General features: G+C 38.4%; 1 protein-coding gene across 11 annotated transcripts in view; it reads left to right on the forward strand.

The window, feature by feature from the left end:
* CUNH11orf65 (chromosome unknown C11orf65 homolog) overlaps window positions 1-13,855 on the forward strand; it is a 63,629-nt gene that overhangs the window by 24,416 nt on the left and 25,358 nt on the right. For 5 of the 11 annotated variants that reach the window (XM_019469267.2, XM_019469263.2, XM_019469264.2 and 2 more), the window contains exons 3-4: window positions 7,446-7,538; window positions 13,765-13,818. The exons of 2 other annotated variants lie outside the window; for them this stretch is intronic. In XM_019469267.2, the coding sequence (XP_019324812.1) occupies window positions 7,446-7,538; window positions 13,765-13,818 (147 nt within the window). The remainder of the gene's footprint in view (window positions 1-7,445; window positions 7,539-13,764; window positions 13,819-13,855) is intronic. 4 more of the 11 variants (XM_019469271.2, XM_019469270.2, XM_053900534.1 and 1 more) reach the window with 2 other exon arrangements.

A 13,855-nucleotide genomic window follows, 5' to 3' on the forward strand; every position in this document is an offset into this window, starting at 1 on the left:
ATTGGGTCATTCATATATGGCTTTTGTGATCTTGAGGTCTGCTCCTTCTATCCCTACTTTCTTGAGGGTTTTTATCAAGAAATGATGCTGTATTTTGTCAAATGCTTTCTCTGCATTTATTGAGAGGATCATGTGGTTTTTGTCCTTTCTTTTATTGATGTGATGAATCACCAAGTTAATTGTTTTGCAGATATTGAACCAGCCCGGCATCCCAGGTATAAATCCCATTTGGTCGTGGTGAATAGTTTTTTTAATGTATTGTTGGATCAGGTTGGCTCATATCTTGTTGAGGATTTTTGCATACATGTTCATCAGGGAAATTGGTCTATAGTTCTCTTTTTTAGTGGGGTCTCTGTCTGGTTTTGGAATCAAGGTAATGCTGGCTTCATAGAAAGAGTTTGGAAGTTTTCCTTCCATTTCTATTTTTTGGAACAGTTTCAAGAGAATAGGTGTTAACTCTTCCTTAAATGTTTGGTGTAATTCCCCTGGAAAGCCATCTGGCTCTGGACTCTTGTTTTTTGGGAGATTTTTTTTTTTTATTACTAATTTGATTTCTTTACTGGCTATGGGTCTGTTCACATTTTCTATATCTTCCTGTTTCAGTTTTGGTAGTGTATATGTTTCTAGGAATTTGTCCATTTCTTCCAGATTACCCTTTTTATTGGCATAAAATTGCTCATAATATTCTCTTATTATTGGTTTTATTTCTGTTGTGTTGGTTGTGATCTCTCCTGTTTCATTCTTGATTTTATTTATTTGGGTCCTTTCCTTTTTCTTCTTGATCCAACTGGCTAGTGGTTTATCAATTTTGTTAATTTTTTCAAAGAACCAGCTTCTGGTTTCATTGATCTGTTCTACTGGCTCTTTTGGTTTCAGTAGCATTAATTTCTGCTCTAATCTTTATGATTTCCTGTCTTCTGCTGGTTTTGGGTTTTATTTGCTGATCTTTTTCCAGCTCCTGAAGGCGTAAGGTTAGGTTGTGTATCTGAGATCTTTCTTCCTTCTTTAGGAAGGCCTGGATTGCTATATACTTTTCTCTTATGACCGCCTTTGCTGCGTTCCAGAGGTTTTGGGTTGTGGTGTTATCATTTTCATTGACTTCCATATACTTTTTAATTTCCTCTTTAACTGCTTGGTTAGCCCGTTCATTCTTTAGTAGGACGTTCTTCAGTCTCCAAGTATTTGTTACCTTACCAAATTTTTTCTTGTGGTTGATTTCAAGTTTCATAGCATTGTGGTCTGAAAATATGCACGGTATGATCTCAGTCTTTTTGTACTTACTTAGGGCTGATTTGTGTCCCAGTATATGGTCTATTCTGGAGAACATTCCATGTGCACTGGAGAAGAATGTATATTCTGCTGTTTTAGGATGAAATGTTCTGAATATATCTGTTAAGTCCATCTGGTCCAGTGTGTCATTCAAAACCATTGTTTCCTTGTTGATTTTTTTATTAGATGATCTGTCCATTGCTGTGAGTGGTGTGTTGAAGTCTCCTACTATTAAGGTATTACTATCGATGAGTTTCCTGATGTTTGTGATTAATTGATTTATATATTTGGGTGCTCTCACATTTGGCGCATAAATTTTTATAATTGTTAGGTCTTCTTGGTGTATAGACCCCTTGATTATGGTATAATGCCCTTCTGCATCCCTTGATACAGTCTTTATTTTAAAGTTTAGCTTGTCTGATATAAGTATGGCTACTCCGGCTTTCTTTTGTTGACCATTAGCATGTTAGATGGTTCTCCATCCCCTTATTTTCAATCTGAAGGTGCCTTTAGGTCTAAAGTGGGTCTCTTGTAAACAGCATGTAGATGGGTCTTGTTTTCTTATCCATTCTGTTACCCTATGTCTTTTGCTTGGAGCATTGAGTCCATTGACATTTAGAGTGAGTACTGAAAGATATAAATTTATTGCTATTATGATGCTTGTAGAGTTGGAGTTTCTGGTGATATTCTCTGGTCCTTTCTAATCTTTTGTTGCTTTTGGTATTTATTTATTTATTTACTTACTTATTTATTTATTTATTTATTTCATCCTTTCTCCCCTCGGAAAGTCCCCCTTAAAATTTCTTGCAGGGCTGGTTTAGTGGTTACAAACTCCCTTTAATTTTTGTTTGTCTGGGAAACTTTTTATCTCTCCTTCTATTTTGAATGACAGCCTTGATGGATAAAGAATTCTTGGCTGCATATTTTTCTGATTCAAACACTGAATATATCCCGCCACTCCCTTCTGGCCTGCCAAGTTTCTATGGATAGGTCTGCTTCCAACCTGATCTGTCTTCTCTTATATGTTAGAGACTTTTTTTCCCTTGCTGCTTTCATGATTCTCTCCTTGCCTGAGTATTTTGTGAATTTGACTATGATATGCCTTGTTGATGGTCGGTTTTTGTTGAATCTAATGGGGATTGTCTGTGCTTCCTGGATTTTGATGTCTGTGTCTTAAACACAGGAAAGTTTTCCCCCTATGATTTGCTCACATAACCCTTCTACCCCTATTTCTCTCTCTTCCTCTTCTGGGACCCCTATGATTCTGATGTTGTTCATTTTTAATGAGTCACTGATTTCTCTAATTCTTAAATCATGCTCTTTTGCCTTAATCTCCCTCTTTTTTTCTGCTTCCTTATTCTTTATAAGTTTGTCCTCTGTATCGCTGATTCTCTGTTCTGCCTCATCCATCTTGCCACCGCTGCATCCATCCGTGATTGCAGCTCTGTTACAGCATTTTTAATTTCATTCTGGCTATTTTTTACTTCCTTTATCTCTGCAGAAGGGGATTCTAATCTATGTTTGACTCCAGCTAGTATTCTTATTATCGTGATTCTAAATTCTGGTTCAGACATCTTACTCCTATCTGTGTTGGTTAAATCCCTGGCTGTCGTTTCTTTGTGCTCTTTCTTTTGGGGTGAATTCCTTCGTTTTGTCATTTTGAAGGGAGGAAAGTAATTAATGAGGTAGAAAAATTGAAATTAAAAAAATTAAAATTAAAACTATATTGAAATTAAAAATTAAAAACAGACACACACAAAAATCGAATAGATGATGCTAGATCCTAGGTGTGTTTTGGTCTGGGTGTTGAAAGTGGTTTGACGGATTAAAGAAAAAAAGGCGGGGGGGGGAAGGAAAGTGTTTGAAAATTTGAAAGAGTGAATACACTGAAGTAGACTAAGATGATGGGGGTAAAATAGAATTTGAAAAAATACACACAAAAGTAAAGAATGTAGTAGAAAAAAATTAATATTTTTAATGAAAATTAAAAATAAATATGAATTTTTTCATTTTCTGTTTTTAAGAAAAAAAAGAAATGAAAAAGAAAAAAGATAAGAAAAAATCGTTTGAAAATTTGAAAAAGTGAATACACTCTAGTAGACTAAAATAAAATGATGGAAGTAAAATAGAATTTGAAAAAATTTACATAACAGCAAAAAATATAGTAATAAAAATAAAATAAAAATATTTTTAATAGAAACTGAAAGAAAAATGAAGTTTTTCTCTTTCTGCATTCAAGAAAAAGAAATGAAACAAAAAAGAGAAAAAAAGAAAGAAAAAAAAGGAAATTGAGAATTTGAAAAGGTGAGTACACTGAAGTAGACTAAAATAAAATGATGGAAGTAAAGTAGAATTTTTAAAAATTTACACAAAAGTAAAAAATATAGTAATAAAAAAGATATTTTTAATAAAAATTGAAAAAATGAATTTTTTCTCTTTCTGTATTCAAGAAAAAGAATTGTAAAAGAGAAAAATGAAAAAGAAAGAAAATTGAATAGATGAACCTGCTAACAGATTGAAGTAGGACTGAAACTGCTTCATTTTCCCCTAGAAGTCAGTCTATGTAGCTCTTTATAGTCCATAAATTAAGCCGGCAGTGAGGTTTGTGTCCTTGAAGAGCGAAGCTGTCCCAGTTGGGACAGCTCTGCTGTCCACTAGATGGCGCTGCTAGCCTACTGGGGTGGATTGTTGCAGGGCTCGTAGGTGCGTACGCATGCGCGGGAGCAGTGAAAATGGCGCCACTCAGCTACCCAGTCTGTCCTCCTGGATCAGCAATCGTGCACTCGTCCTCTGTCTTCAACTCTCGTCCACTCTCCGCGTCTTCACTCTTCGTGACCAGGCTCCAGGCAGCACCTCTCTCCCAAGCCTTATCTCAGATGCGGCTGTTTTCCCCGGCCTCCTACTTCCGAAGGACTGCGGCTTTGACCCGTTCCGCCCCTCTGCGGGACGGTCTCACCGAGCAATGGCCGAATGAGCAATGGCTGAATATCGGCTGCACCCAGCTATGCCCGTTGGACCCTGTTTTTGCCGGTGCCCCGAGACTGCGGCCAGAATGCCAGCCCACCCCAGAAAAAGTTCGCGAGACAGTGTAGCAGCAGCATCTCAGGGATTATGGAAAATTGCAGCACACATCTGGCACCAGGCTGCACCCTTAACAACCTTGTCCCAGCACCAGCGAATGTGGCCGCCTTCCGGGGTCTGCTGGGACCAGGTGGCTTCAACAGTCTTTACCAAATGTCCTTCCAGCAGTGGAACCGCTTTTCCCCGTGAGGCCCGAGAACCTCCCGGACCCCACCCTCTTCCTGGGGGTTCGCCCTTCCCACCAGAGCACTGCCAGGTATTGAGCTGAGGAGCTGCAGCCTTTGTGCTCCCCTTGTTTACAGCCTTAATGGAATTTAAACTTTCTCCTTTCTCCCTTTTTAGTTTAGTCCCTGCGGCTGTTTCCAATTTTCTACTTTCTCTCCAGCTGCTTTTGGGGAGGGGTGATTTTCATGTATTCTCCCCCCCCTCCCCAGTCTCCGTCCTCTCTCTGCCCACAAAAGTGGTTTCCTACTTTTCAGGGCTTCTCGCTCCCCAAGTTCAGCTCTCCGCACCACATACCTGCTCTATTCTGTGGTTCAGGTTGTGCAGATTGTTGTGTTAATCCTCCAATCAGTTTTCTAGGTGTGTAGGATGGTTTAGTGTTGGTCTGGCTGTATTTCATGGACGTGAGACACACAAAAAGCTTCCATGCTGTTCCGCCATCTTGGCTCCTCCTTCTTATATGATTTTAATAACTTGAAATTTGTTGAAACTTCCCTGTCCTAGAAAAAAGTCTATTTTGGTAAATGTTTCACATGAACTTGAGGAAAAAAATGTATTCTGACATGGTTTAAGTCCTACTGGCTAACCATGTTGTTCAGATCCTTAGTACTTGTGTTGGTCCATTTGGGCAGCTAGAATGAACTACAACAGACTGGGTGGATGATAAGCAACAGAAATTTATTGCTTACAGTTTTGGAAATAGTCTTCTTGTTCTGCCCTTAAATACTTAAAAATCACTTGTTCCATAACCTTTCCATCAAGTCCCAATCTTCAGCTACACCACAGCAAATTGGCCTCTATGTTTCCTACATAGGTTTTCCTATTGCTTCATCACCAATGAGGAAGCCTAGGTGATCACCACCTTTCATCACCCTCCCTTTAGCTCGATCACCCACTTTCCACTTTCGCTGACTCCTTACTGGCAGAACAGGAGGGGATGATAAGCTGTGGTTCTGTGTTTTCAGCATCTCCTAATTTTGTCTACTGTGTGCCCCAGTCTATCACACAGGCCGGCAGCCCTCCCGCCAGCTTCCTCCTGGTCTGTTCCATGCTGACTGGGGCCAGAGATGGGTGGCCGGAGCTATCTGACCATCCACAGCAGGGCCACCCTCTCCATCTGCGGGGGGAAGGGGAAAGGGAGGAGCCGGGAAGCCCAAGCAGAAGTGAGAGAGCAGCAGGCTGGTCAGCTGCGGCCACCACTTCTGCCACCTAGGCCAGAAGGCCATCCCACCCCACCGTGGCCCCCTCCCCCTCTCTGTCCCCTCCTCCTCCCTCCTGTCCCCACCCTCTGATGGCTTTCTTTAGTGATATTACTTGGATTCCTTTCTCTTTGTTTTTTTTACCTATCTATTAATAGTTTTTGATTTGTGGTTACCCTTAGGTTTATAGATAACATCTTATGCGCATAGCTGTTTATATTATGTTGATGATCGCTTAAGTCCGAACCCATTCTAAAAGCACTAAATTTTTATACACCATCCCCCAAGGTATCACCATAAATTTTTCTTGATACTCAACTTGGGGTTATACCTACTGGAAATTATATCTTCCTTTCAGAAAGAATATTTGTTTTGATGTGGGCTACACCATCTCCACAGGTAATGTGCTTCATTGAAGCAGTGGGGATTCAAATTGTCTTATTAGTGATGTGGATTCAGTTTGAATTTATTTGATTTAACATAAACTCACTGGTGGGGTAGGGGGAGTTTACCAAGAGTTAGTAAGGGTTTTTTGGGGGATAGAGTATGAAGAGAGTGTTACCAAAGAAATTGTTGTCTGAGAGAGAATTGTTTGGAGGGGTGCCTGGGTGGTTCAGTCAGTTAATACCCAACTTCAGGGGCGCCTGGGTGGCTCAGTCGGTTAAGTGACCGACTTCAGTTCAGGTCACGATCTCACGTTCTGTGAGTTCAAGCCCCGCGTCGGGCTCTGAGCTGATGGCTCAGAGCCTGGAGCCTGCTTCCAGTTCTGTGTCTCCCTCTCTCTCTGCCCTTCCCCCATTCATGCTCTGTCTCTCTCTGTCTCAAAATAAATAAACGTTAAAAAAATATATATATCCGACTTCAGTGCAGGTCATGATCTCGCGGTTCATGAGTTCAAGCGCTGAGTCAGACTCTGTACTGACAGCTCAGAGCCTGGAGCCTGCTTTGGGTTCTGTATCTTCCTCCCTCTGCCCCTCCCCCCCCCCCCCCACCTCTCTCTCTAAAAAAAAAAAAAAAAAAAAAAAGTTGTTTGGAGTTGTTTGACCAAATATGTGTCCTAACATGAATAGTAGGTAGGGTTTGTAAATCAGTGGAATTACTACAGTAATGAGGTTTCTGTAATGGTAATAATAGAATAATAATTATTTAGTGCTTTCTTGGGCCAGAAGTTGTTCTGAGTGCTTTATGAATATTAACTCATGAACTCTTCACCATAGCTGTAGGAGATAGCCACTATCATTCCCATTTTTTAGGTGAGACACCGAGGAGAGAATTTAAGCAACTTGTCCAGGGTCACATGGTGAGTTGGTACTAACTGTTGAACTCAGACAATATGATGCCATGCTCCGTGTTCTTAACCAGTAGGCTCTATTTTGTCTTCCTCCTGGATGACTCTGGAACATGCAAAAGCAACTCAACCAATGTCCTGGGTATTTTCTTTACAGTTGCTAGTGATGCACTTCCAAAGTGAAGGGTAAAACTCGTTGTGAGAATAAAATTGGTATTGCCTGGCTTGTCAAAGTAAATCGTGAGTGGTAATATTTCTAAAATCTAGTTTACACACATAAAATCTATTATATGGTTTTTACTCATTTTGCCCTAATTAGGCAAAAAGCTAATCAGAGGTACAAAATCCAGTTTTGACCATACAGTCTTATGTATTTGAACCTTTAGAATGTCACTGTCTTCCAACACTTTAAAAGACTGATTGATCTAAGAAGACGAGGAGAGCCACGTCAGATAGTGAGATACATCAATCCTAAAGAGGTGAGGACACTGTTTATTCATACAGCATCTGTGTTTTCCCTTCAAGATGTGTGGCTGCTTTATAAATGTGCTTGTATTTGTTTCTTTTAAAACACTTTTTTATTGAAGCACGTTATAGAAAAGTTCATGAAACATAAATGTATAAGGTCACTGAATCATCACAAACAACCCCCTGTGTAACTTACATAACCCAGATCAATGTTTCCTACTTCAAACCACTGCCTTCCAGGCTTTGCACATCACCGCCAATTTCCCTGCTCCCGAGAGGCAACCACCATTTTGTTGTAGCTTTTTTTTCTTTAGTTTTCTCTGTGTTTGAACTGTATGTAAATAGAATCTTATGGTGCGCTTTTGTTCATTCAGCATTGTGTTTGTGTAGCTGAATTGTATTCATTTTATGAAAAACAATGATAATTATTTCATTATACACACACACACACACACACACACACACTACTGTTAATTCATTCAGTGGTTGACATTTATACATATATATTTTTTCCAGTTTGAGTCTGTTACAAAGATTGCTTTGGGGAACATTCTTATTCATCTGCCCTGGTGCATATGTGCACGAATTTCTTTTGGTTTCTATTCTGCCTAGAAATGGAATTTCTGGGTAACGGGATCTGCCAAACTATATTCCAAAGTTACTGTACAATTTGTATTAACCATCATCCGTCTCTTGGAATTCTTGGTGCTTTACATCCTTATCAATGTTGAATTTCAGCTTTTTAATTTGCCTTTCCCTGATAGCTAGTGAAGTTGCACATCTTTGTGAGGAGTTCCTCTCCTGGTTACAATCCTGTGTGCTCTTCCTGTGTCTGTAATTGTGACCAGACACAATTACAGGGACTTTATCCAACAGGCCCCACACGGGAAGGCTGTCCCCTCCTCACAATCAGACTTGGTGCATGGCAGTGTCCTGCAGCCTCTCAAGGGAGCTCAGGCTGGGACTCAGACACCCTGAACGGAACCCCCGACCCCCAACATATTTAAGTATCTAGTCCCAGCACTTTCATTTTTAGTTCTGTATGTGAGGCTTTGAGCTGAGGTCTTCAGACACCTCTGCTGAGACCTCTTTCTGGGGGAAACCTTGAAGACCCTTTTCCCACTCTGACTCAGTCCACTCAGACTGTCCTCCCTTAATCTCCTACATACCTCCTACCCCAAATATACACACCTTATGGTCCCTAACACTGCTGGAGCCTTTTGTTCAGGATTCTGTGCTGATCCACCTGACTCTCTGTCACTGCACTGCTCACGGTGCGGGGCGGGGGCGGGGGGGGGGGGGTGAGGGTGAGATGGAACAGGTGGATTGGTGCCTCCTCTAGTTGTAGACGCCCTAACTCTTGCTTATTCCCATGTAGTAAGTGGTCAAAAGCTTTCTTTCCCTTTGTGCTTGTTTCCTTAATTGGCTACTCTGACACTGACATCTCACCTGCCATTCTTCCAGATCAGCTGAGCTCCTGACATTTTTTTGGTGTCTTTCATGTGTATATTGTCTCTTATTCCTACTAGTTTAAAGCAGTTCTTTATATAGTCTTCATAAAAGTCCTTGTCATTTCATGTTCCATTCTGTGATTTGACTTGTCACTCTTAGGATGGTCCTCACTGTGTGTTTTTTATCATGAAAAATGGCAAACATATTACAAAAGTCGAAAGAATAAAGTAATAGACTACAGGTACCCATCACCTAGCTTCAACAATTAGCAATTCCCCGCCAGTCTTGCTTCATCTATATTTCCACCCTCTTTCCCCAATCCCTAGGTTAGTATTTTGAAACAAGAATGTCTTTTGGTGAACAGAGTTCTTAATAAAAATTTTTTAATGTTTTTTATTTTTTTTATTTTTATTTTTTTTGATTATTTATTTTGAGATTGGAAGAGAGAGAGAAAGCAAGCCGAGGAACAGAGAGAGAGAGAGAGAGAGATGGAGGGAGAGAATCCCAAGCAGGACCCGTGCTGTCAGCACAGAGCCTGACATGGGGCTCGAACTCACAAACTGTGAGATCATGACCTGAGCCGAAATCAAGAGTCAGACACTCAACTGACTGAGCCACCCAGGCGCTCCTTTTTTTTTTTTTTTTTTTTTGAGAGAGAGAGAGAGTGTGAGTGATGGGTGGAGGGGGCAGAGAGAGAGGGAGACACAGAATCTGAAGCAGACTCCAGGCTCTGAGCTGTCAGCACAGAGCCTGATGCGGGGCTTAAATCCACAACCACGAGGTCATGACCTGAGCTGATGTCGCATGCTTAATCAACTGAAACACCCAAGTGCCCCCAGCATTCTTGATTTTAATGTACTTAAGATTATCAGTGCTTTTGTGTATGATTGGCGCTTTTTATAAGCTTCGCCAATCCTGAAATCATGAAATTATTCTCCTATATTATATAAACTTTATTGATTTTCTTTTCATATTTAGATATGCAAACTACTTGGGATTCTTTTTTTTGTGTATGGTGTGGGGTAGAGATCCCTTTCATATTCTTCCTTATAGATCTCAAAATGATCAAACACTGTTTATTAAAAAGATAGTCCTTTCTCCACTGCCTCCACTGCTCTGCCATGCCACTTTTATCATAAATCAAGTAACCAGTTATGTATGAGTCTGTTTGTGAATTCTCTATTACCTTCCATGATCTATTTTTCTACCCTTGTTATAATTACTTTGAGTTTGTAACAAGTATATTATATGGTAGACAATACTCCCATTTTGTAGTTCTTCAAGAAGACACTTCCAGGCTATCGTTGGATCCTTTGTATTTCCATGTAAATTTTATTTTTTTAAGTTTATTTAACGAGAGAGAGAGAGAGAGAGAATGCAAGCTAGGGAGGGGCAGAGAGAGGGAGGGAGAGAGAATCCTAAACAGGCTCTGCACTGTCAACACAGGGTCCGTGGGGCTGGAACCCATGAACCATGAGATCGTAACCTGAGCCAAAATCCAGATTGGATGCTTAACTGACTGAGCCACTGAAAACCAGGCACCCCTATGTTTTTGGTATTTAGAGTAATGGTATTTAGAGTAGTGTTAGGAACTGTCCCCTTTGCTTCTGTTTTCTGGAAGAGATAGTAGAGAATTGATATTTTTTTTTCCTTAAATATTTTGTAGAGTTTACCATTGAACCCATTGAGGCTTGGTGCTTTCTTTTTTGAAAGGTTAATTCATTCAGTTTCTTTAATAGGTATTAGTCTATTCAGATTTTCCATTTCTCCTGTGTGAGTTTTGTCAGGTTATGTCTTTCAAGGAATTGAACCATTTATCAAATCTGTGGGAATAGAGTTTTTCATAATATTTGTTAATTATCCTTTTACTGTCCATGGAATCAGTAGTAATGGCCCCTCTTTTCTGATATTAGTCATTTGTGTCTTCTTTCTATTTTTTCCTTCTTAGTTTTTTTGTACAGAAGCTTATTGGTTTTATTGAGCTTTATTGGTTTTAATTTCTTTGATTTTTCTCTGTTGATTTCCTGTTTCAATTTCATTGATTTCTGTTTTTTTATTCTTGACTTTTGCTTACTTTTGATTTAATTTGTTTTCCTAGTTTCTTAAGATGGAAGCCTACATTATTGATTTCAAGTCTTTCTTGTTTTCAGATATATGTAGTTAGTGCTATAAATTTTCCCCTAAGCACTGTTTTCAGTGCATTTCACAAAATTTGATAAGCTGTGTTTTCATTTTAATTTAGTTCAAAATATTTTAAAATTCTCTTGAGACTTCCTATTTGATCCACCTGTTATTTAGAAGTGTGTTGTTCACTGCCCAAGTCCAAATATCCAAATGTCTGGGCATTTGTCACTGTCCAAATGTCTGGGCATTTTCGGACTATCCTTCTGTTACTGATTTCTAGTTTAATTACATTGGAGTCTGAAAGTATACTTTGTATGATTTCTCTTATTTTACAGTTGTTAAAGTGTACTTTATGGTCCATAACATGTTCTATGTTGGTAAATAAAAGTTCTCTGTAAGCTTGAGTAGAATGTATGTTTGCTGTTGTTGGATGAAGTGTTGTAGAAATCTAAATCCAGTTAATTGAAAGTGTTCTTCATTTTCATAATAGACCGCTGAATATGTCAATTAATGATAGAGAGGTATCAAATTCTCCAACTATAATAGTGGATTTCTCTAGTTCTCCTTGCGGTTCTTTCAGTTTTTGCCTTCATATTTTGATACTATGTTGTTAGGTATATATACTTTATGGATTGTTATGTCTCCTCAGAGAAGTGGCCACATTGTCATCTTGTAATCCTCTTCTTTATCCCTGATGATTTTTCTTGCTCTGAATTCAGCTGTCTCTGAAATTAATACAGCTTCTCGGTTTTTGTTTAATCAGTGTTAGTTAATATATTATATCTTTCTCCATTACTATGCTTTTACCCTGTGTCTTTATATTTTAAATGGTTTTCTTACAGACAACATAGAGTTGGGTCTTTTTTTTTTAATCTATTCTGTCAGTCTCTGCCATTTAACTTGTGTATTTAGACCATTGATATTTAGTATGGTGATTGATGTCTAACATATTTAATGTCTTCTATTTCTTGCCCTTGTTCTTTGTTTCTTTTTTTCTATTACACCCTTTTTCTGTCTTCTCTGGTTTTAATTGAGCATTTTATATGATTACATTTTCTTTCCTCTCAGCATATCAATTATACCTCTTTTTTACTAATTTTTGGTTCCCTAGAATTTGCATTGAGTATTTACAGCTAATCTAAGGCCATTTTAAATAACACTACTGCACTAAATGAAATTCCCCATAGGCATAAGAGACAGAGTCATGCTTAAGGGAAAGGAACTGCCTCAAATACACAGCTGACTCTCATCCCCATTTGAGTTTGTAGATGGTAGGTAGAAGGATAAAGAATTAAGCTTAAATCTTCTCAAAGTACTTTTGAATTTCCCATAGGCTTTCATAGTTGAAGAGATAGAGAGTTGCCATATTTAAGAAATAGGGGAAAACTGGAAGTGGACAAACCAGACATAGATTACTAAAACTGCAGTCCAGGCTTGAGCCAGCTAAATTTTTGATTGGATTGACATGATTAGCACCTCACCCTAACTGACTGAAATAGGAAGGAAAAAATTCCATGAAGCTGTACACTTAAGATTTGCCTACTTTAGTGGACATAAAAGTATATATATAATGAATTGTGTTTAAAAAGTATATACAGTTGACCCTTGAATAACGTTGGGATAGGGGCAGTGACCCTCTGCCCATGCAGTGGAGAATCCATGTATAACTTGTGACTCTCCAAAAACTCAACTACAGATAGCCTACTGTTGACCGAAAACTTTACTAATAGCATAGTCAATTAATATATATTTTGTATGTTACATGTATTATACACTGTACTCATACAGTAAGTTAAGCTAGAGAAAATAACGTGTTATTAAGAAGGTCATAAGAAGAAAATACATTTACAATGCTATACTATAAAAAATCCACATATAAGTGGACCTGTGCAGTTCAAACCCATGTTGTTTAAGGGTCACCTGTATAAATTTTATAAATGTAAGTTTAAGATCCTGTTATAAAACATATCTTTCACGATTGAACTATGACCCTACATATGTATGTATGTATATGCTTTTTAGTCAGGAGAAAATTATGCAAAACTTAAGGTAGTCTTTTAGGCTTTATAGACTGAACAATTTAGGATAATATGTATATTCTCATCTAACAGTACTATCAGGTGGTAAGCTTGAACTCTTCTGTTAGAGGAACCAAAATTGTTTTCTCTCTTTTACATTTGGTGCAAGGCATTAAAATTTAGAAGACCAATTCTATACAATTCTTAAAAAATTTAAGCATGGATTTTTGATTTAAGAAAAGCTACTTAGGAACGGTCATCTTGTGTTAAACGTGGATTAGCCAATGACATTTTTTTTACTCTGAATTTACCTGTAAGATAAATATGTAAGTCATATGTTTGAGGACTTACTTAAAATTTCTGTTTTTGGAATAACAAATCACTTGGCTTTTATACTTATATGTTGCACAGAAAGGGAACATATTTGGTATCATTTTTCCAGTTACAAAAGCTGTTTTACTTATTGGATGCCCATTAGAAGTTAAATCTTAAAATATATTTTAATTTAAAAATAATTATTTAAGGCTTATTTACTTGACCTATTTCATAAATAATTAATATTCAGCACTATTTTAGCATGATAGAGTGAGAAGTGGTGAGTTGATACACACAGAATTTTGAAGAGTCATGTATTTTTTTGTAGGCAGAGCTGCTAGATGCTGCTGCGGGCATTCATGTACGATTCAGATTAGGTGGTGTAAGTATGGGTGAATTCTTATTTGGTAATTTTAAAG

The sequence above is a fragment of the Panthera pardus genome, unplaced genomic scaffold (assembly GCF_024362965.1).
Source record: "Panthera pardus isolate Hobbes unplaced genomic scaffold, ASM2436296v1 HiC_scaffold_12, whole genome shotgun sequence".
In the NCBI taxonomy this organism is placed as follows: Eukaryota; Metazoa; Chordata; class Mammalia; order Carnivora; family Felidae; genus Panthera; species Panthera pardus.